Source organism: Triturus cristatus, chromosome 9 (genome assembly GCF_964204655.1).
Source record: "Triturus cristatus chromosome 9, aTriCri1.1, whole genome shotgun sequence".
Taxonomy (NCBI): domain Eukaryota; kingdom Metazoa; phylum Chordata; class Amphibia; order Caudata; family Salamandridae; genus Triturus; species Triturus cristatus.
In genome coordinates, this window is record NC_140592.1 from 489,022,289 (window position 1) to 489,045,345 (window position 23,057).

At 43.8% G+C, this 23,057-nt stretch overlaps 1 protein-coding gene across 2 annotated transcripts in view; it reads left to right on the forward strand.

Annotated features, from left to right (window-relative positions):
• The first annotated feature begins 998 nt into the window (after window positions 1-998).
• Window positions 999-23,057, forward strand: part of TM7SF2 (transmembrane 7 superfamily member 2) — a 109,230-nt gene continuing 87,171 nt past the window's right edge. Inside the window, exons 1-3 of one of the 2 annotated variants that reach the window (XM_085625461.1) lie at window positions 999-1,108; window positions 4,223-4,780; window positions 6,496-6,692. In XM_085625461.1, the coding sequence (XP_085481587.1) occupies window positions 4,723-4,780; window positions 6,496-6,692 (255 nt within the window). In that variant the 5' untranslated portion in view covers window positions 999-1,108; window positions 4,223-4,722. Of the gene's footprint in view, window positions 3,074-4,222; window positions 4,781-6,495; window positions 6,693-23,057 lie in introns of both variants that reach the window. The other variant, XM_085625462.1, reaches the window with a different exon arrangement.

Below are 23,057 nucleotides of genomic sequence, written 5' to 3' on the forward strand. Positions count from 1 at the left end.
GGGGAGGGGGAAATTCGGTAGTCCCTGACCATATTGATGGCTCAATCGTTCTCAGGTAATGCGGTGTGAATCTTGAACTCGCTTCCTCCTTTGCTCCGTGCCACCACCTCCATCCGGATCTTCAAAGCGGACCTCAAATCTCTTCTATTCCAAACACACTTTCAGAACTATTTCCTTCATTCTCAGACCCCGCCAGGAAGTTCGTTAGTCATTGTAAATTTGTTGTATTTATTTATTTTGTATACATCCCTTGCTTGCTGTGTTTGATATTGTGTTCCTCTTGCCTGCTGTGTTTGGTCCTGTGTCCTGCTATCTTTGTACGTTCTATTTTGTAACATTTCTCTCATGTAACGTCACTGGTTCTATTTTACAGCGCTCTGACACCTTCGGGTAAAGTCAGCACTTTATAAAAATGCATAAATAATAATAATACGGTTGGTTTGTAGGCGCTATTTGTAAACTATAAGGTTGTTATTATTTCCCAATTAAATAGCAACGGATTTACTGGACACGCTATTACGATTGGACGCTGGTGAAAAATTAATAGTGGTGGTTACGGTGTACCTGCTATTTTTAGAGAGATGGTACACATAGATTAATGCGCTTACAAACAATAAAGCTCTTCTATATATAGGTACATTCGCGCGCACACACACACAGCCACCCCCGCAGTCACAGATCAAGCATGTACACCTTCATCTAGTCTTGCATTCTGATACAGTACTTGAGACATTTCAGATCCATCGTCACTTTGACCAATGGACCCTGTAGCTTAATGTACAAATGGATAAAAACACTGAGAAAGAGGCAAGCACGCACCACAGCAAACATCCAATTGCTTTCTAGGGCCTGAAGACAGCTGTCACACTGAGATACACTCCCAGCCAATGGTAGACATTTCGTACGCCTCTCCACCAATGGCTTGCGAGGATTAAACCCAAACGTAATCTGCTGTTTCATCTTCAATTGGCCATGTTTTGTCACTGCAGCTTGTGATTGGACGACTGACTGTAGACGTCTGTGGGTCGACTGGAGGGGGCGTTTAACAAAAGGTTTGTTGCTAAAAGGAGTTAAAGGAACAGAGAGGGCCAGTTCGGCGGGGCGACAGGTGAGTTTTCTTTCTTAAGAATAAAGAGGGTCATAATACACAGGGGCTGTTTTAGCGCTCACTCTGATATTTTTGGAAGGGCTAACTAGGCCCCATTGGGCGTGGGGCCCGATTTTGTTCTACTCACTGACCTCAGCAGCAAGCGCTCAACCCACTCTCCCGACGATTTTATTGGGACTGGAATCTGTGACCTACGGAGTACGCTACAGGCGGGTCTTTGTAGCAAGCTGTTTCAGTTTGGCTGTAACCTCGGAGTTCTCAAATGTCCCAGGTGTATGGCGAGTAGCTGAACTCATCCAAGTTTTTATTATGTTTTTATGGGACTTGTAGTCCTGGTGTTATGGGATTAAAGGGCTGCAAATTTCAGAATGCATAGAAAAAAATTGGACTGATTGAACTGCTCGGGCATTGAACTGGTAAACTTGAGAGCCCCGTCTGTGACTTGTAAGAGGATAGACGAGCAACTTCTCCTCAGGTGGGTTCTTAATAATAATTCTCTGAAGACACTGACAAACAGACGACAGTGCTGCCATTTATTCATTTGTGTGATGCTAGATGCTGCCTAGGGCGCTTTTAGGAAACTTAAAACCGTCCCGGATTTTCTTTGAGCCCCACCCACACACAACTACTATTGCATTGTAATTGCATTTATATAGCGCTTACTACACCTGGCGAGGCGTCGAAGCGCTTTATGCGACTGCTAGTAAGACACAAGTAAGACACAAGTAAGTCTCCACTGGTTAGAGGAGGCTAAGGCCCTGATTTCAAGTTTGGTGGCCCGGTACAGCGCCCTGTCAAACCTGCGGTTCTCCTGCGTAATTCTAACTTTAGGTTGAGCGCCAAGTGTACACGGCTGGAGCTTCAGCTCCATCTCTGACCGGGTGTTAGCTCCGGAGAGACTGTCATTTATTTCCCTGCATGTGACCATGATCTCTACCACCTTGGTGGGCCGTTAGCCAGAGTCGAAATATCCGTACAAGAAAGGGTCAGGGCAGGGTTTTGCTAAACTCTCAAAGAACAAGCGGTTTCTGAGTTTGCCAGACAATGAGAAAAGCTGAAACTCAGACTTATATTCATATGAAGTTTGAGAAAACGAAAAATATGAAATAGAGAACAGATACACTTCTTGGTATTCTAATAGTCAGGGCCATTGGTTTTAAGACATAACGTGGTGCACATTTGTAACTTCTTTAAATGATTCAGGACATGATTTAAAGTTTGGCAGAAGGATATCCCGTCCACCTTATTACAAGTGCCATTGGATATACTGCATTTATAGTAAGGCAGAAAGGATATCCATCATGCTGTCACAGAGTAACCAGTAGCAGCTCCTTATCAGGGGCTTCAGGGCACAGCCCTCTGCATCCTGTAAGGCCCCACTGCATTGTTCAATGTAGCAGTGCTCATGAAAACAAAAGTTTAGTGTTTTTATGAACACGGCCGGTGCGCACATCAGCCCTCTTTACCTCGTCTCCATGTTCCTGGCGACAGGAGGAGGGGCCTGAAGGGGCTGATGCAGGATCCAGCTAGCGAATGCCGTTAAAACACAACACTCTGTAGTAGGATGTCTGGATTGCGCATGTCTGAGGGATGTAGTTCATCTACAGTGACCTCACACGGCCACAATCCATTTTATTTAGCAGACATACTACACATGCCTCAGACAGCACAGTTTATCTGCTAAAATGTGGCTGTCAGGGTGCACTTCAGTGCATCCCTGAAACCAATGAAAAAAATAGAGCAGCAAGGGCAGGACACCCTGTACTTTCCCAGCTTCCTGTAGGGATGTGCTTTTAGTTCTATCAAGAGGCTGGAAGAGGGATTATGGTAGGTCTTTCCTTTTCAAACCTACCTTAGCTGCCTCTGACTGGCTCCTCCTTGGGCAATCATGGCTTGCTGGTTCCAGGGCCCAGCACCAGATCCCTGTTCTGTTGCTGTAATAGAGTTGCCAGCTAATTAAGCAAGGTAAGTAAAAAAAAAACATGTTGTTTCTCTATGCATGCGGGTATGTGTTTGTGGGTAATTGAGAATAAATGGGATGGAGTGAAAGTATTTGAGTGTGTTTGAGAGTGTCAATGAGAGTGAAAGTGAGTGGGAATCTGAGTGTGTATGAATTGGTGAAAGTGAGTATGAGGGAGTGAGTGAAGGAGTGTGATTGTGCTAAAACGAGTGATTGATTGAAGGTTGTCAGGGAGAGTGGAAGTGAGTGAGCGGTATAGCTACGAATGGGGAAGCAGAATGCAGTTGCACCAGGGCCCAGAGTCAATGAGTATGTGTGCATTCGAAAGTGAGAAAGAGAACCAGTGAGTATGAGTACATTTGTGTGTAACAGTGAGATTGAGTGAGCATAATTAAGAATGGGTTAAATTGATTGAGGGGAAGAGAGTAAATGTGAGGGGAAGAGAGTAAATGTGAGAGGGAGTGAGTATGAGTGAGGCAAAGTTTGGAAAAAATGTGGTGAACTCTTGGCTAATACTGTGCCTCACCACTTTCTAAGATCACCATCCGCCACTGGGAGTAACTTGTGCTTCAAACTCGAAATCAGGTCCATAATCTATATCCACACAAAGTCATTAATCTCCAAGTGAAGTTTACTCTCTTTTTGTGAATCAGGCCCAACGGCTAGACTTGACAGTGAAGCAAATGATGAGGTATAACCATAGAAAGTGCATGAGGCCTCTAGTGAGGACATTTGTGAAGCACATAATGGGGAGATATTACACTCAATTGAAGTGTTTGGAAATTAAGGTTACACTTGAGTGCATGATGCCGCTGTTGGTGGGATGAGTAACATATGACACAGTATAAGCAGGTTATTTAGTGTGCTACAAGGTCACCAGAAAAGTGTAGCCTAAAACACGATATTTTTATGTGGAAAATGCAGAATCACAACACACAAGAGCACAGCCATACATTGCCTAAATAACACTGGAATAAAGTATTGCACAGAGATCACATGGCCTTAAAAAAAATATTTGTTGTGAGTAGGTGGAACTAAGTCTTGGAGTACTTCTGAACTCCAAGATTAAGCCAAGAGTACTACAAGAATAAGAAAAGCAAATGTTTTGTGTATCAAACTCCTAGATTTGAACCATTTCTTCTTTCACTTCACAGGCAGCTGGAGGAGAACACAGGACTTTGCCAAATTCAAGACCAAGGCACTGCTGCACAATCAGAAGTTCTTCTTAAGGCGGTATTGCCTTTCTGACGCTCCTCGTAGAAAAGAAGAGGGCCTCTGAATCGCCCAACACGTGTGAACTACCAAACGTAGATCAAGAACTGCACCCAGAGAGAGAATTAAACCAACAGGATCCTCCATCAGTCTGTAGCGCCCACAGAGAAAAGCCTAAGGACATCTCTGCTTCGACAGTAGTCCAATCCTCTCAAACTGAGACTGAAGAGAAGAACCGAAGATCAAACCTTGCAGGATCCAGCCTCCATTCAACCTAATCTCAAGACGCCATACTATCTCCTACAGCAAACTAGGACACGGCAGACCACACTCGAGTGTTGGCAGTTCCTTCCGAACTACTGACTAGCACTAGAAAAGTGTCCCGGATACTTCCTGCAGGACCAGCCGTCCAATCGTCGCCACCCTTTTAAGAGCTAGGGCCATGTCGGACAAATACAGAGTACCGCAGACTAAGGAGAGAGAGTTTGGTGGTGCTTTGGGTAAGAGGCATGCTCGCTATCAGCTTTCTATTGTATTCCCTGCTCCTACTCCACAGGGGATTATTCATCTGTTCCACACGCAGCCTAGACACAGAGTTGGCCAAGCTGTCTCCCTGACATGTGACCCTCAATGGGTGTTGTATGTGGAGCCAAGATTTAGGGAATCCCCGTTGTTATCCTACAGTGCTGACCTTTTGCATTGTACAGCTCAGACCGAGTATGCCCCACCAGATAAGAGTATTTTCCACCCTCCTCCAGTCCTCCAAATGTTTTGGGCTGTGTCGGTTGCAGTCCAGACATAGGCATGTCTCAGTCCTCTCCTACCATATGGCACTTATTGGGTGCGGCCTAGTCCTCCCACACCAACATTTGACATACATTTATTCCGTGGTGGGGTGGTTTGAAAACAACAAAATATCTTTTTTGTTTTTAAACACGTACCTCTTCTGCTGTCTCTCCACCGTCGTCTCTCCACTTCTTTTCCTGAGTCAGAGTCCGAAAGGAGGAAGCTCACAGGCTCCCCATAGCCAATCACAAAGCTGCTGTCACAGCAGTGTCGTGATTGGTCTGAGTGCTGTGGTTCTGCTCTCGGACAGGAAGTTGGAGGCTGTGCATGTTCTCCATCCAGGCAATACAGCCAGTGGAGACCATGTAAAGTGCGCATGACTATTTGGCCGGCCCAAGACGGCCCGCCAAACACGAATGTGCACTTATTGTGCACAAACCACTCTTCCTTGCGGTGGTACCTGCCCCGCCCGCCCTAACCGATCCCCGTAGGTACAAAAAATAAAATGTTAATAACTTTGTTATTATCATTTAATTTTTTTCTTTTTTCCACTGCTGTGAGAGCAGTGGGGCGACGCTCCTCCGCCTTAGCCGAGGTGCCGTCCCTGCTGATTTATTAGTACGCAAGACTTGGCTCACCCCCTGCACATACCCCCAGACCTTCTTCAGTCTCGATTTACTTCAGTTAAGTAAAAGGGAACATCATTGGCCTCACTTACTATTTGTACTTACCCGAACCCCTCCAGACTCTTTCCATGTGGCAGTGCCTGAACACAGCCTGTGATAGCCTTTTTCCCTCCCCCAGGCTATATTCCACATGAAGAGGTATAAAAATCCGAATGGTGTTATTACCTTGTCCTTCTGTTTTAGGGCTTCCACAAAACACTCCTTACTCTGCAGCACTTCCAAGGTCCAAGCTATATATCACCCTCTCTGTCTGTGTATGTATATATAGGTATTTGGAAAGCAAAGACCTCGCAGAGAAGCAAAAGAGCCCTGAACCTGGTTGAAAGCCCAAGAAAGATGCAATCATGATATTCCCTTGGCTCTGAGTATCGTCTGTCGCGGTATACGCTCATCATTAGTATGTATTACATAGAACACAATAATTGGCATGCACTATATCGACCTAACGCCTGGTAAGTAAATGTGGAATAAAGAATAGTAATGTTTACCTACCATGACGGTGTAGTAGATGATACAGGGGATGCATTATTAATTTACATAGATATATAGTGCCCTACAGCTTCTGTCACAACTCTTGCAACATTACGAGCAACACTCATATAAACAGTCACTGACTTTTTTTTCAAATGATCCAGGGTTACAGTTCATTCCCTTCTTTTATGCTTCAGCGTGACCCTCTCCAGGCTCTGTTGCGCATTATATATGGAATAACGCCCTATCACTTTTATTCCGTCACCCTGCAGGAGCTGCTGTACTTCTGTTCCTCATGCCCAGCACCGTGTTTTACCTCCTTCTGACCTGTGGCACAGAACAAGCGAGTGTGCTGACCCTTCCAGGACCTCTGCCTGCTCTCGACTCCCTCTGGAACCCCAATACTCTGCTGCTTCTCCTGGCCTGGTTCGGATTCCAAGCCTTGCTGTATATGCTGCCTGTTGGAAAGGTACTGTGGTGGAACACAGGGGAGCAGGGGCAAAATTAATCTCTATCTGTTTTTGCATGTAGGGCCAAAGTCAGTGAGTAGTGCAACTTTGCTGACGCCATGAACAGCTCAGGAGGCTACAGTTTGTGTTTTATGTAGTTAATGTTGTAAGTTTAACGTTCCTATAGATGCTTTGGGGTAATAGGATCTGTCCTTAAATTGTGCTTTTTATTTTTTATTTTTAAAGTGAAGCAGTCCATATCTACTTTTAGGAACCGGCCTCTAGTACTGCTGAGTGGTGGGGTTGTTGAATACCAAAGCTGTCTCGTCTTGAATCCATCTCATACCACTTTCTTCCACCAGACTGCATTTACTGTCTCTTTACCTCACTATTGAAGGTTCTTTTTTCCCCGTTTTCTCTCTTGGTCACAGTTTTCCTTTCTTTCTCTTCATCCTTTCTCCCTTTCCTGCCATTCTCTCAGTTGCTCAGAGTCTGATGATGACAGGAAGGCCCACAACCCCAAAAATTAGTACCTGTGCCACCACTGGTACAAATTAAGCACTGACTAGTGCCCGTGAAAGGAGATTGATCAGGGTCACCAGAGTCTAAAGTCCTCAATGGCAGTGCAAGCTCATTTCAATTTCACAAAACCTTTAACTTGGTTTGCCCATGTGCCTCAAGATCCTCACACTGGGATTGTTGGGAAGTCTCAGGACTCTAACTAGAATATTATTATTGACTATGTGTGATTGTGGTTCTCCATCATAGGTATCTTCATCATTAGTAATAGCAGTTTTCAGCAGGTCCAATGGAATCCCTCAATATTTTTGGAATTCATTTTTAGTTTCAAGACACATTGTAAGCTTTGAAAAACAAAAATATAAAAAGTTCGAAGTCACATTTGAGTCAAACCACGCAATATGCGTTTACACAAATAATTCAGTGCTGACCCTTTAAGAACCATAACCTCCAGCACTTACAATACCCTGCACCAGTCTTTTAGTTAAGTTGGAAGTTTCATGAGAAAAATAATCTATTTCTAGTACTTAGAAGATGTTCGGATAATTAGTGAATGATAAAAGAGGGAAGATACACATAGGGGAGAACTACAGTTACAGGTAAGAAATCTAAGCTGCTCCATCATGTGGTGTTCATGTTACTTATAACTTTAAGGATAGATTAACAAGCAAAACTGGCAATAGAGTAACGCTACCAAGTCCAGCTTCATTTCTGAAGGCTGCCTCGCTCCCGAGCATGCTCAAATTCTCACAAATCATAAGGAGTGTCCCAATCGAACGTCCCAATCCAACGATAACATTGAATAATTGCATATTGAATAACAAACCAATGGCATTATATATCATGTAGATTCATATTAAAACGAGTGTTTTAAAAATTGACAGCACACATTTGAAACTAAAGGACAATCAATTAAGACATGAGTAATAGTACATTTCCTATTCAAAGGGCATACACAAAAACCTTCCCTTTCTTTAATTTTTACTGCCACACACGGAACCCTCAATATGGGGTTGCATCCTATTCTGCACTTAAACATTTTGTGACAACATGCAGGGTCTGGCAAATAAAAACGACAAACACATCGGAATATCTCAAGGTCTGCAGTGTTAACCTTACTGAGGGTTTTTGGGATAAATAAGTCATATCATTTTGCAAAGGCAACGTTAATACTCTGTCATTTAGTGACTCTTTAAGTGGAAATGGGTCCCAGCTGTCAAAAGCCCCCGAGGACAAAAAATACTGCTTAATACCATTATAGTCCAAAAGAGCCCTTGCCCGTTTAAGTTCACCACATTGTGTTTCAAGCCAGCAGATCTAGGATAATGTACTTACTTCACTATCTTATGAGAGTTTATTTAAAAATTGTAAAAAAAAAATGTTCTAACCATATGACACAAGGTGGCCGTCTGGTGACAGTGCGCTCTATAAGTACCTTGACATTTACATTTATATGTGACCACCACCACAATAATTTTATTCCACAGCGTTTGCTTTAGATCAGTGAAACTTTTGGTAGGTTTAATATTCTTTTTCAACAACTAGTGTCCACAGGTTCTAAAATGTCCCTTCCTTCTGCCCAGAATATTTCCAATCCGTAAAGTGCCAGAGGTGGGTTTTGTGCAAAAATGCTTCAAGAAGCGTTACAAGTGACAGCCCTCCATATATGGAGTTCAACTTCACAAGGGAACTTGTCTGTAAAAAGGCTCTGGATTTAATAGTTTTTATGTGTTCATTCCAATTTACATCTGTGGAAAAGAGCAGTCCTACATATTCGTATAAGATAAGAATATGCTTTATTCGATTTTTGTCACATAAAAACCATGAAAGCGTACAAATTCATTAATACAAATAGCACACAATTTTTAGTTTCCATATTTCAGGGATCATTACAAAAGAATATTTTAAAACATTTCTATTAAAAAGTTAAAAGTGTGTTTAAAATAAAATAGACAAAACAGTTTATACAGTACATTATTTTGTTGGGAGCTCTTCAGTCAATGAATTGTATTTGTAAAATGGAGCGTTAATATTCATCTTCAGGTTTACGATACATGTAAACAGTATTTAAGTATTAAAATATTAAAATATTAAAGGGACGCTCTATCAATATTAACAGTGAAATCCAAATCAGGTTGATTCCGGCGTTTGATTATCTTCTTTAAAAAAGATACGACATTTATGGTTACACATTCATTTTCTAAAAGTTGAAGGGCGATAAAGGCTGGGCGACATTGTCGAAGGCCCCATATTTTTAAAATTGGCACAATCCACTTTCTTCTCAGGTCATTATAAAATTTACAAAACAAAGTGACATGCATTGTTGATTGTAAAGATAAATTGTCACATGGGCAAGTGGATAAGTTTTTAGACCAATCATTAACCATTGGAAAGGTGACCAATCTGTGAAAAATGTTCAACCTGAAACGAGTAAGAACAAATCTGTTGTAACCCTTTATGGTGTTTTGTAGGTACGGTTGCATGCTAAAAGAGGAGGTTAACATAAGGTTTGAGAGGACAGTAGGTTTTATCGCCTCGTTCACAAATCTTAACTTCACCATATGTTGCAAGCACTGTTTTTTGAATTCTTTACCTGGGATACCGGAGATTGACTCTGGGTTGTAAAAATATTCAGGTTTTCCTATGTCTGTCATGAAGTCCCTTATATATCTTATCCAGTCTATATCTAGAGAATGGTCCAGCTTCAAAGCATCCTGCAACACCAACTGAGTAAGTTTGTTAATTTGTGACTTCCAGATACGGTGCCACAGGATTACTGGCTGGATTTTTATAATGTCAGTTATATAGGGAACTCCTAGCTCAGCATGACAGACATAGGTAGAAGTGGAACAGGGCACGGCTAATAAATATCTGAAAAATGCATTTTCCACTTTCTGTATCACAGATACGTTGCGGTGGCCCCAAATCCCTGCCCCGTACAATGCTACACTTGTGCACTTGGCCTTATAGATCTTTATTAGTTCGGTTGGAGGCCTCTTGCCTAGTTTTTGTGAGAAGTTGACAAGGGCTGATGTGGATCTCATAAATAGGAGTTTCCTGGTATTAATCGCTTGGCCCCATGTACCCTTGTCGTCTATTAGTATCCCTAAGTATGGATAGGTAGGGGTGTTTGTCAGTTTACTCCCATTTAAAAATAAGTCCTTCATTTTCTTGCCGCCTCTTCCACAGTTCATCACGTATGTTTTTGTGGCATTTATCTTTAGGTCAATGTTTCCCATAAAAATATTATAAGAATCTAATGCCCTCTGCAATGCCAATGGGGTCCTAGCCATAATTACGGCATCGTCCGCATAAAGGAGTGCAGGTATTCGTCTATTTACCAAATTCCGATGCAGTTGGAAACGTCCTGGCTTCCCTCCAACAAGGCCTTTTCAAGGCCATTTGTGTATAAAGTAAACAGAAAAGGAGCCAGGACGCACCCCTGTCTTACACCTCTTCTCACCTGAAATGCCGAAGTGTATTCGCCTTTAGACCCAAACCGTACACATGCTGAGTTTATTTAAAAATTGTAAAAAAAAATGTTCTAACCATATGTGACCACCACCACAATAATTTAATTCCACAGCGTTTGCTTTAGATCAGTGAACCTTTTGGTAGGTTTAATATTCTTTTTCAACAACTACTGTCCACATGGTCTAAAATGTCCCTTCCTTCTGCCCAGAATATTTCCAATCTGTAAAGTGCCAGAGGTGGGTTTTGTGCAAAAATGCTTCAAGAAGCGGTACAAGTGACAGCCCTCCATATATGGAGTTCAACTTCACAAGGGAACTTGTCTGTAAAAAGGCTCTGGATTTAATAGTTTTTATGTGTTCATTCCAATTTACATCTGTGGAAAAGAGCAGTCCTACATATTCGTATATTCCAGAGTGTTCTAATTGTGTCCTGTCTAAAAACCAACTAAAATGGGACACTTTTGTTTCTTAAAAACTAACACTTTTGTTTTTTCCATATCTAGCTTTAAGAAATGTACCTTACTGTATTCTGTTAAGATGGCAAGTTTCTTCTGAAGACCCTTTGGGTGTAATCTAATATAACAATGTAATCAGCGTACATTAAGCAAGGTATATGGGCACCATTTTGTTGAAAAGGCACTTTTAGTATTTAATGAAGTAGGTGAATCCGCCACCTATAAACTAAATAGAATGAGAGCTAGAACACACCCATGCCACAATCCATTACATATATGTACCTTTTTAGTGAGGCAACCGGAGGAATCCATTTCTAATCGAGTCCAATTCTTGGTTATCTCTTTATCTATTTTATACTTATTTTCAGGTGTGTTTAAGGAGGTGGAGCCGTATACATTTGGTACATGTGAAACCCAATTTTCTTCATTTATCATATGTGTCACAGGCACTACATGTGTACCAGATTTATTACTTACCAGTGTCCATTTTTTTCTGGCCTATCATCTGTATCACCCCCAACATTTAATTCCAGTTTTTATTATAAAAGGACACTTTCTTGAGTCTGATGAGGTTCTTATAAGGCCTTGTCAGCTCCAGTATTTGATCTAAATGTACAGCTCTTCAGTGTCTCGTGTAAGCAACCGGTGTTTTTCAAAGTACTTTTTACGTTCCCTGCAATCTTGATCAAACCACCCTAAGGATGGAGTTCTAGGCTGGAATCGCCTCCTTTTGCTAACAATGCTAGTCTGTGTTTGTAACATCCACATACGTTATCAGTAAGAGAGGCAAACCAGGCCAATATATCTTTATAGGTGGAAAAATTGTTACAGGGGTCGTAAACTTATTGTAGTTTTTCAAAACCTGGAGCTTCCTTGAACCAAGTCGCGTTTTTAATCTTCTTGGAAAATCCATTCCTTGTAACAGCATATTATCACTGCAGCTGCTTCCTTTAAGATGTAGTGGACAATGATTATTACCTTCATGCTGCTTTACATTAAAATCATGAAAACATTTAAAAACATCATATGAAACAAACATGTGAATAATAGGGCAATGGTGTAACCCAAACTGGAAAGTTTCTCTTGTCAGATTATCCAGTTAGAAGCAACCATTTTGGCTTATTAATCCATTTATGCCTAACCAGTCACATAATACTTCCATCATTTGAAGGCGGCATTATCAGGAAAACTCTGTTGAAGATATTAAACATTTCAAGAATGTCGTATAATAAATCATCTACTATCCTCGGATCGATTTTCAGACTTTAGTCACCTGCAATGATCACTATGCCATCCAGAAAAACCTGACTGTTGCTCGGACAGCAGATTTCAAATTTCTCCCAAAAGTCAATCAGACTTGATTTTGAGTCTTCATGTAGGTATATGTTCACTAAAATTACATTTATCCTACAATCCATATTTGTTTGCACATCAACACTTATTATTTGTAACCACTCAAATTCCATTTCAGTCTATTTTATAATTCTTATTGCCCTTGTGGAAATCAGTGTAAGGAGACCCCCACATAATCTCCCCACTTCACGAGTATGACCTGGTTTACATATAGATAAAAAAAACGTTGATACTTGGGTTCCATCACAACCAAGTCTCCTGCAAAAAAAATGATATATTTGTGTGACAGAGTCTCAAATGTACCCCCTTTTTTCACATTGCAGAAAAACATGTATATTCGAACTGCAAAAGTTTGTGGCAGAATCAAAATTCGGCTAGGATTCCGCATCGACATGTTCATAAGAAAAGAGTAACAGTCATTTACCTCAAAATAACTTTGTGATCCCTCATTTAGATATCTATCATTGGTTAAAACTATAAACACATTCTCTCGGTTTACAATAGGCCCGGACTCAGTATTGCCATGACTCTCAATGCCAGGATAATTATTTTTAATTTCCTTTGATTTCCATCAGACTGCTATGTTGTGTCGATGTCCCAATTGTTCAGAGGGTGAACTTCACTTCCCAGATTTATTGAGTCCAATGTGTTCAGTTCTTCCCCGGCTTTGAAGGTTATGTTTGCAACAAATTTTGATGTGAATTCCAGTTTAGTCACACCCCTCCCCTATTCAGTAGTCATAAATCTCACTGCTTTTAGATATGTTGAACTAATATCTTTTAAACTTGGGATTTTTTTAAACAAGGAGAGAAGCTTTCATCTATTTAATCAATCAATCAATCAATCAGGATTTGTAAAACGCGGCTACATCACCCATGGGGGTCTGGAGGTGCTGGGAGATCATGCTCATGCTGCCTGTTATCCTATTGGTCAAACATCCAGGTATTGAGGCCCTTTCTGAACTGATGGAGCAATTATGAGGCTCTGAGGTGCAGAAAGAAGGTTGTTCCAGGCCTTAGTCGCTAGGTGGGAGAAAGAGTGGCCTCCACTGTTGGCCCAGTGGATGTGTCGAGTGGCTGCTAGAGAGAGGGATTCGAATGTGGAGTGTCCTGGTAAGTTGGTGGAAATTAATTTGGTTGATGAGTTACACCGGTCCTTCGTTGTGTAGTGCCTTGTAAGCGTGGGTGAGCAGCTTGAATTGGCAGCTCCTTGTGACTGGTAGCCAGTGGAGTTTCCTGAGGTGAGGGGTGATGAGCGCCAGTCTGGGGAGGTTGAGGATGAGTCTGGCTACTGTGTTACCTCCTAAAGGAGTTACACGGAAAATACAAGTCAGGCAAAATGCGGCAGCACGCGCAATTCTTTGGATCTCAAGATCGCAGTCAGTCAGACAGGGCTTTTAAGACCTTCACTGGCTCCCTATTTCACACAGAATAGAATTTAAGTCAAGTCCCACCTATTCTATGCCAGTTTGCTTGCGCCTACATCCCCAGTATATCTCTATGATCTTCAGATCTCTATCTGGCTGTAGTCCCCAGGGTTAAACGAGCCAGAAGTAGAGGACAGTCTTTCAGCTCAAATTCAGCCAAGCTCTGGAACTGTCTCCCCCTAGCTATTTGAGCAACAGATAAAAGAACTACGCTTTTGAAAAGCCCTCAAAATTAGGCTCTTCAAATATTTGCCTTCCCTTTTTGCCATTCCATTCTGTAAGGTGCACCTCTGATCCAGCACTGGGATGCCTACGGGTCGTCATGCGCTCTAAAAATCCTACACTATAGTGTTCTGGATAGTCTGGAGTTTCGTCATAAGTTGGGCGGTCATTTCTACGTAGAGGGAGTTGCCGTAGATTAATCTGCTGGTGATGAGAGCTTGTGTGACTGTTGGCCTGGTGTTGAATGGGAGCCATCTGAACCTTCCTGAGCATTCGGAGGGTGAGGAAACAAGCGGAAAAGACAGCCCTGACCTGCTTTTTCATGGATAGCTAGTGGTCGAGGATGATGCTGAGGTTGTGGGCATTTTCGTTGGGTCTAGGCATTGGGCCCAGCTTAGGTGGCCACCATTTGTTGTTCCAGATGGTATCCTTGATTTTCTTGAACATGAGTTCTTCTGTGTTGAGTTTGAGACGGTTGTTGTTCATCCAGGCAGCCACGTCTTTTATGCATCTTTGGAACTTGTCCTTGGTGGTCATTGGTCAAGGAGAGGATAAGTTGGGTGTTGTTGGCGAAGGAGATGATGTTGAGTCCATGGCTCTTGATGGTGTTGCCCAGGGGTGTCATGTATATGTTGAAGAGGGTTGGTCCGAGGGATGAGCCTTGAGGGACACCACAGCTGATGTTGTTAGGGAGGGAAGATGACCTTCTGAGTTCTTCCCGCGAGGTAGGATACAATCCACTTGAGGGCTGCTCCTTGAATTCAATCTGGTGGAGTCTGTTGATCAGTGTGTGGTGGAATACAGTGTTGAAAGCTGCTGAGGGGTCGTGGAGTATGAGGGATGGTGTTTCTCTATGGTCTAGCAGAATTCTGATGTCGTCTATGGCTGAGACTAGGGCTAGCTCAGTGCTGTGGTTCGCGCTGAAGCTGGATTGGGAGGGGTTCAGAAGGTTGTGGTTCTCCAGATGTCTGGTGAACTGGATGTTGATGGCTTTCTCAATTACCTTAGTTGGAAAGGGAGCAGGGAGATGGTTTGGTAATTCTTAGGTTCTCCATAGTCCTAGGATGGCTCCTTCAGCAGCGACTTCAGGTCAGCATGTTTCCATTTCTGGGGGAAGTGAGCTGTGATAATTGTGGAGTTGAGGACCTTAGTGAGTTCTTTGCTGATGGGTTATTTGCCGAGTTTGAAAGTATGGTGTGAGCAGGGGTCTTCTGGGGCTCTGGTGTGGATGGATCTCATGATGGACACCATTTCCTTCTTGGTGAGGGTGTTCCATGAGATGAGCTGGTGTGGGTGTGTGTGGGTCTGCGTGATACAATTAATACAGTCCTTGGCATAGGTTGGTTTGTGAAGTCTTGGTAGGTTTATGTTGATTTTGTTGTGCAAGAAGTCAGTGTGTGTCATAGAGAGCTTGCGAGGGTGTGATGTTGTTTTTGTATGCCAAGGGTTGGTGAACTTCTTGACTATGTTGAAAAGTTCCTTGTAGTTTTGAAGCTGTCCTTGATGCGCATGGCTAGGGCGATCTTCTTGCTGTTCTTCAAGTGGTGGTGGTATCAGTTGAGGGTGTCTTTGAGGTGTTTTCGGTCTTCGAGGGTCTTGCTGGTGCGCCCTCTTCTTTCCTTCTGCCTGCAGTCACGTTTCTGTGTTTTCAGTTCTGCCATTAACGAGTTGGGGTGTCGTGTTTGTTTCTTGGGGTTGGTGGGTTTCTTAGGTGCAACTTCGACAACATTTGCCATGATCCAGTTCGCTTAATTGACCGCCGCTTGTTCTGTGTCTTCGGTGGTAATGGGTAGGCGAGATTTGAGGACATTGCTCCATTGTTGCTCTGAGACCATAGCCCAGCTATGCCGTGTCACTGGTGGCAGTGGGGTGTTGGGAGGTTCCGAGATGACAAAGTGGACGCAGTGGTAGTCTGTCCGGGTGAGCTTCTCAGAGTGGGTGTATTTTACTCTGTTGCTGGTTGAGATGGTAGGGTCGAGTGTGTGTCCTGCGGTGTTTGTGGGATCGGTGACCAGCTGTTTGAGTCCGAGGTTGGCCATACTTTCTTGGAGGTCGGCCGTGTTGACGTTGTCCATGTTCTCAAGGTGGAAGTTGAGTTCAAGTTGATTGCGATGTACACGATGAACTCGGGAATGGCATTGCAGGAGGCAAGGCGGAGTCCTAGAGGTCTGTATGCGAGGGTGTCTCTGATGGTGGTTTTGCTGTTTGTTCGGGGTTTGAAGTTGAGGTCCTCCTTGAAGGGCATTGAGTCGTCTGTGGTGGTAGAGAATTCAAGTTTCGCTTTATAGATTATGTCAATGCCTCTGCCATTTCTGTTGGATCGGTCCCAGTGTGCTATCTTGTATCCATCGGGGGTGGCTCTGGTAATGTCTGGAGCGGTAGCAGGATTCAGCCAAGTCTCTGTGATGAAGACCGTGTCTGGGGCGCGGGTCGGGATGGTGTCCTAGATTTCTGTAGCGTGTTTTCTGAATGAGCGTGTGTTAATCAGTAAGCAGCGAATCTTTCCGGAGGTGTTGGTTTGGGCCTTGTTGGTAGGAGTGTGCAACGTAGTGTGGCTGATGGGCGTGGCATGGGTTGTATCCTCGGTGATGCAGGTGAAGTGGCAGTTCCAGCAGGAAAATGTGCTTTCGGGGGAGGCGTGGCTCAGTTGTTGTTATCCTGGCGTCCAGGGCTCTAAGTTTGTCCGAGGTGAAGCAGTGGCATGGTCCTGGCGCATGCTCGGCAAGTCCTCTGCGTACTTCCACTGCATGGTCACGCTACGGTCTCCATGCCAGTGGGAATCGGGGCACTTGGGGGAGGGGGACGGAGGGAGTTGGAGTGGACCTCTGCGGATGGCGGTACCTGGCATGGTGAAGGGGCAGGAGGCGAGATTGAGGGGTACTAGTGGCTCGTGGGGGCAGCGGTGGTTCTGCAGGGCAACGGGGAATTAGGCAGGACAGGGGGCAAAGTAGGCAAGATCGGCCCAGAGGGTGGGCAGGTAGACAGAAGGGGGCACGCGTAGTGTGCCGAGGTTGCCTGGGGAGCGCAACAGGGCAGCTAGCTGCTGAGCAAGACCACTGCCGGGCAGGCAGAAGGTGAAAGCTGGGCTCAGAAAAGAGGGAGGACGAGGTGACTTACCCGATAATTACAACAAAACGGGGGTGGCCCAGCTCAGCCTCTTCTGGGCTCAGATTGGTGTGAATGGGCCTGGCCTTGACCCGGGCCTTGACCTATCGCCACAGGTGCACGTCCCGCGATGCGGGAGTTGGCTCAGCAATATAATGCAGGCGGTGGCGGGAAACCAGACAGCAGATCTCCTCCCAGTGGCGGAGGCTGCTGGGAGGTAGGGAAGAGGTGCAAGTTCTGCGATGCGGGAGTCGGCTCAGCAATATAATGCCATATTCAGAGGGCGGAATGTTCTTCCCTTTTCCCCTTTGCGTATAATATCAAAAACCAGACTGCAATGGCTGCATCTGTCTTGAACCTGTTTAGGTGTTTGCATTAAGATTGAATTATTGAGTACTCTGACAGGTTCAGAGTCCGACTTTACATTTTGTTTCTGATTGCTTTCATTAGGGATTAAAAACATGTGGCAATTTCTAGCTGTTTATAATTCATGTCTTTTGTCCAAGCGTATTCTCAGTAGCATGGTTGCATGTGTTGTGCTCCCTTTTTATCCTATTTATAGTTTTCACTGTACGATTGTACCTTTTCTAAATCACTTTTTCACCTTTATCATTTGGGAGTTTAGTAGACATTATTATTTTTTCCCGATTTTTGTATATAGTTGCTGATGTCATTTCTTTTGTTGTCTCCAGTAAGATAAGTTGCGGTAGGGTGATAATTTTATATACCCCCTGTTTTGAAACCTTCGTTTAACGATCATTGGTCAGTGAAAATGTATTCTGTCCGCTTTCTGTCTTGCTGATTAGCGACATGAGGCCCTGCAGTGGGCATCTCTATCTTGTGCAAGTTCATACTCCGCTCTCGTGCTACTCATGGTGCTCAGGGCTCATCTTCTTGAGTCTCGCTTACTGGTCTGATTAATGTGGGTAAGATTGTGGGTCTGATTAATGTGGGTAAAAGTGCTGATCTGTGACAGAGATTTGAGTGAGTTTCTTGTTTACCACTTCTAATGCCCCAAAGATAACCTTTGAGGGTCTTTTGTATCCGCAATGATACATTTGATTGGACTGATAATGTTGTTGGATTTGTACTAGATGTTGATAAAGATGTATACTGTGGTCATCAAGGATCAACTGGTCTCCGTTGTCATTGCCCCCTCCTGAAAACAGTTGTTGGTTTGGCATACATCAGTTGTCTCCAGCTGTGTTAATGGTTTACCCTATAGTATCATCCAAAATTATCCTTAGTGAACATGGGGGCGACGATAATCTGAGGCCCATTAATCCATTAATCAAATTTAGTGATATCGAGACACCCATATTAGCCATTTCCCCAACCCTAGACTCTTCAAAACGGAGGCCACCTCGTCCTTTAATTTTTTAACCACAAAATTAATGTGCATGCCCACGTCCTTATCCACCCCTAAGAAGGAGTCAAGTCATAGGGACTACCCACACTGCGCACAGGAGGACACTTTGGCGGCCACCCCTGAGGTTAGTGCACGGCTGGACACTCAGGCCAGTATGCTACAGTGTGTTCGTCCAGCTGAGGGCCTGATCTGTCCCGGAGGCATTGGACCTGAGTGGGGTGTGGTAGCCTCGTCCCGTACGTGCCCTCCTGCGACCCAGGGACAACTCCAGCAACTATTGTCTGCTTTGGCTGCTTCTGCCTTCCTGGACCTTGAGTGCAGTGCATATCCTGGGGCAGCACTGGGAAGCCTGTTTCTCCACGCTGCGGACTGTGTTGATGCTCAGAGACTTCCACCCCACCTGTGTGCGTCGCTTCTCGGACGTTTTTGGACAATCCTCTACCTTGGAACGTCGGATATGGTGCTGGGTCGAGGGGTAGGCATGGGCAGAATTCCAAAGAGTGGTCAGGGATAAGGCTGATCCTTCAGGGGTGGTCATCTAGTGGACGGGCGGGCTCAGGGGTTGCGTGCTCTCCTGGCATAGCTAACAGCATAATAGGTGCATAGTGCTCCCCATCTTTCTTTGAGAAGATCGCTTTTGTGCTGTTTATTGTTCACTTTGGGGGAAACTTACCGTGCGGGAGGGAGAAGCCGGGGGTATGTTTTGAAGGCCCTCCTCCAGTTTATTAATACTTTCTCCACCCCCCCGTCTGGTGGGGTTCTTTTCCTACTTCTTTTTCCCTCTTCTCCTATATTTCGGGTCTGGTTCCAGGGCGACAGGCACACTGCTGGGGGGGGGGGGCCGTACTCATCTGCAGAGGTGCAGGGTGGGGGGTTGGGGGAGGGGATTCTTTCGTCTTTTATCTCTTTTTCCATGGCCTCCTTTTTCTTCTCTGATTCTTTTTGTTTTTCTTTTTCTGGGATCAGTGTGATACACCTCCTTTGCTATGACTCGTTGCCGCTCCATGTGTACCACAATTTCCGGGGTGCTCTCCGGGAGTTCTGGCGGGGGACTGCAGGCGCAACTGCTTATGATACTCTTCCTCATCCTGATGTTCTTGTGTTTGCGCCATTGACCTAATAGATTGCTGTAAATCGTTTACGTCTATTACTCTGCATACCTGTAATTGCTGTTTGAAAATTGTCTGGCACCTGATCCTTCTGCCTTGTTTCATTATAAAACGAAAACCTTTTTCTCCTGGTGCCCTACCTACGCTGTTCACAGTATTAGCATCACGATTCTGCTCCCCGATGTGCTGCCTGTGTTTATACTTGCCTGTTTTTGCTCTGATTGCTTAGCGGCCGGCCCGGGGGGTTGTAGGCCCATACTTGTTCTCTATTGAACTGTCAATAAAGGTTTTCAAAAAAAAAAAAAAAAAAAAAAAAGAGTCAAGTGTGCAAGAATACTGGTGAACCCGCTCCATTCCGTGTGCTGTGTAACCTGTTTAGAGTCATCATGGAATCACCAGCACTCTCAGGGATGCCACCATTTTATTGTGCGGAAGCTTTACACAAAATCACTGCGGCCGTAACAACAGAGTGGACAGGAGTCAGCAGCACAGACCCACAGCCCAAGGCAACAGAGGCACACATGGAGTGCAGAGCCGCGTAGAGGCAGAGAAACAGGAGTCACAGACCACAGCGAACTAGGTACGGCCCATGCACCACTCCACTGCTCTACACGTACATCTCCTGCGCTACCTCACAATGATATCTCTGTGACTAATGGTATGAGACAAAAATAGTTGTTTTGAACAACTCGCATCTTTATATTTTGAATAATTCCTGAGGACCGGCTTATGTCCAAAAAACTCAAGGACTTCTTTTCTGTGGCTGTGAGATTAAAATTAAAATAGAATGAAAATGCTTAGGACCGGTTTATGTCCCCAAAAACTCAAGGACTACTTTTCAAATGAGGAATCTGCAAAATTTGACTGTTCTGAAAAATTTGTGTTGAGTGTAATCTGTTCCCAAAGAGAAAAATTATAGAGTTTATTCTTGCTTCTGGAAAAGCATTCCTTTTATGATTTCCATGTATCTGTACTACTATCTCACAAAGTAATGAGCCATCTGTGTGATCACAATCCAGTCTTGGCATTCCTGCAGATACCTCTTGTGGAGTCCGGCATGCAGGATCACGAACATGCAGGAACCCAGGGTTCCCAATATCGACTGCACACTCCTGACTTTACATAATGTGATCCTTCAGAAAAGGATATGCCTTCTGATGTAGAGATGAAATTCTTTCTTCCATAGATACCATATACTTATTTAGCATATAATCGGCCATTAGTGTAGTACCTGTTCCTGCTTATGTATTTAGATTGGTTTCTAGGTATGAATCTTAGCTGGAAGAACTCAGAGAGACTTCACCCACTTCTCCATAATCAAAATTAGCTTATTCTGGGGGTATCCCCTTAAAACAACAATTTTTCACTCAATTTTAAAAAAGACAAAACTGGTACAATAGATGTGCTGTACGGTTAGAGATTGCTTTGCTTCCTTAAAGACCCCTGTTATGATCAGGCAGAAGTTGAAGTACAAGTCATTCAAAAAGCTGTGCTTCAGGAGGTGAGTAGGTATCACTGTCATATACTTGGAAACATGTCTTGGGACAGATTTAAGACGGAAATCTTAGATATTCCCAGGGTGTGAAGAAGGCATCATGGAGGTCCATCATTCACAAACACTCTCTTTTCTGAATGGAAGGCGTTATCTGCTGGTAATACGATTTCTTTTTGTTGATGAATTTGATAATGGATCTCAAAATATGTCCTTGGTCTCATTCCGAGACTTTTTTCTGTTCTCTGAAATACCTGTGTGTGGATAGTGAATCCTGTAAAGCACGAACCTAGTTAGGAAGCAATAGAGTGCTACACAGATAATAACTCATAAAATCCTGTGGAGGCAGCAAGCAGGTGAGAAATATTGTGTAAGGAGGTGATTCTCATTGAAGGGACGTGTCTTCACTTTTTTTAGTGAAGTGAAGGAAAGTTGGAGTATGTCTGATTTCAATAGGGATTTTGTTTCAGATTCATAGATTGAAACTGAAAGGTGTTTTTAAATGTATTCTACCACTTCTTTGTTTCCAGTGTGCTGATGTCTTTATTCCTAGTGTGGTATGTCCACTTGAGATGGCAAGTTACATAGACACGTTGGTGGGGCAGGTGTTTCTGATGGCCTTGTAGGTGATGCCTTCAGTGTCATTCAGTGTCATTCCTTGGGTCGTTGGGATGATGTGGTCAAATTTCAAAATTTCTATGAGTTGTGCCACTGTAGACTGCCTTTCAGAGTTTCAGAGGTGTCAGTGTGCAATCTCTGGGGGGGGGGGGGGGGGGGTGCACTGAGCAGGTCACTACATCCACCCAGTTAGGAGAAGACCGATGCTTACTCTGTTCAAATGAATGGTGTTTTGCAGGACCGAAGGGGTTCATTAAGGGACTGTAAAAGAAGCCATGAGTGTTTTCAGGGTGTTGTTCTTTGACAGTGGTCAACTGTTGTAGGCCGCGGGGAAATCGAGCTGGAGTTATTTCTCTAGTTGAGGGGCATATTGTTGAATACTTGATGAGTAGTTGTCTCTGCTGCAGGAGGGTGCAGCCAGAATGGTAGTCTTTTTGGAGAGTGTTTTTATTTATCTGTACTTATGGTGACTGCTTTTCCACTTATTTTCCTTCTGAAGGGTAGGTGTGTGGTGCTGCGTACATTGGCTAGATCATCTCAGTTCAGGTTTTTGAAGCAAAATGGGGATCTGACCTATTTTACAGGCATCCAGGAAGGCTCCTTGGCTGAAATAGATGTTGATGGTGAGGGAGGCTGTGCAGGCTGCTCCTTGAAGAGCTTTAATGATGGATATATAGAGAACGTCATCTTCATTTGGTGTAGCTTGGAGAGAGTTCATACCTTTGGGAGTGCAGCATGTGAGAGGAGGTTGATGCCGTCTACTAGACTGGACTGGTGGAGGATCAGATGTGGTATGGATGTCTGTAGTGTATTTTCAATGTGAAATCTTATTTTGTTCATCTTCTGGTTGAAAAAATGATGATGGCATTAAATTTGTTGACTGATGCTGGGATTGTGAGGTCTGGTAGTGGTTTGATGTATTGACAAGGAACATGCTGAGATCTGATGTTTTGGAACAAATTGACTGGTGGATTAGTTCGTCCAGGGGTGTGAGGTATTTCAAGAATCACATGTTTTGGATTGATTACGATGCTGAGGTATGAAATAAAGGATGGAGAAAAGAATGGCGAAGTGGTCTAAGTGCAGAGAGATTTTTCAGTGTCTTAGTGCTGGAGTCCTTGGAGAGTTTGAAGTTCTAAGAGGAATGGTAGTGTGGTGTGTTGGGTGGAGGCTGAAACTTTTTACATGAAGTCTGAGTCTTGTTTAAGGGAGCTCTGTAGGGCAAATTGCTGGCTGAGACACCG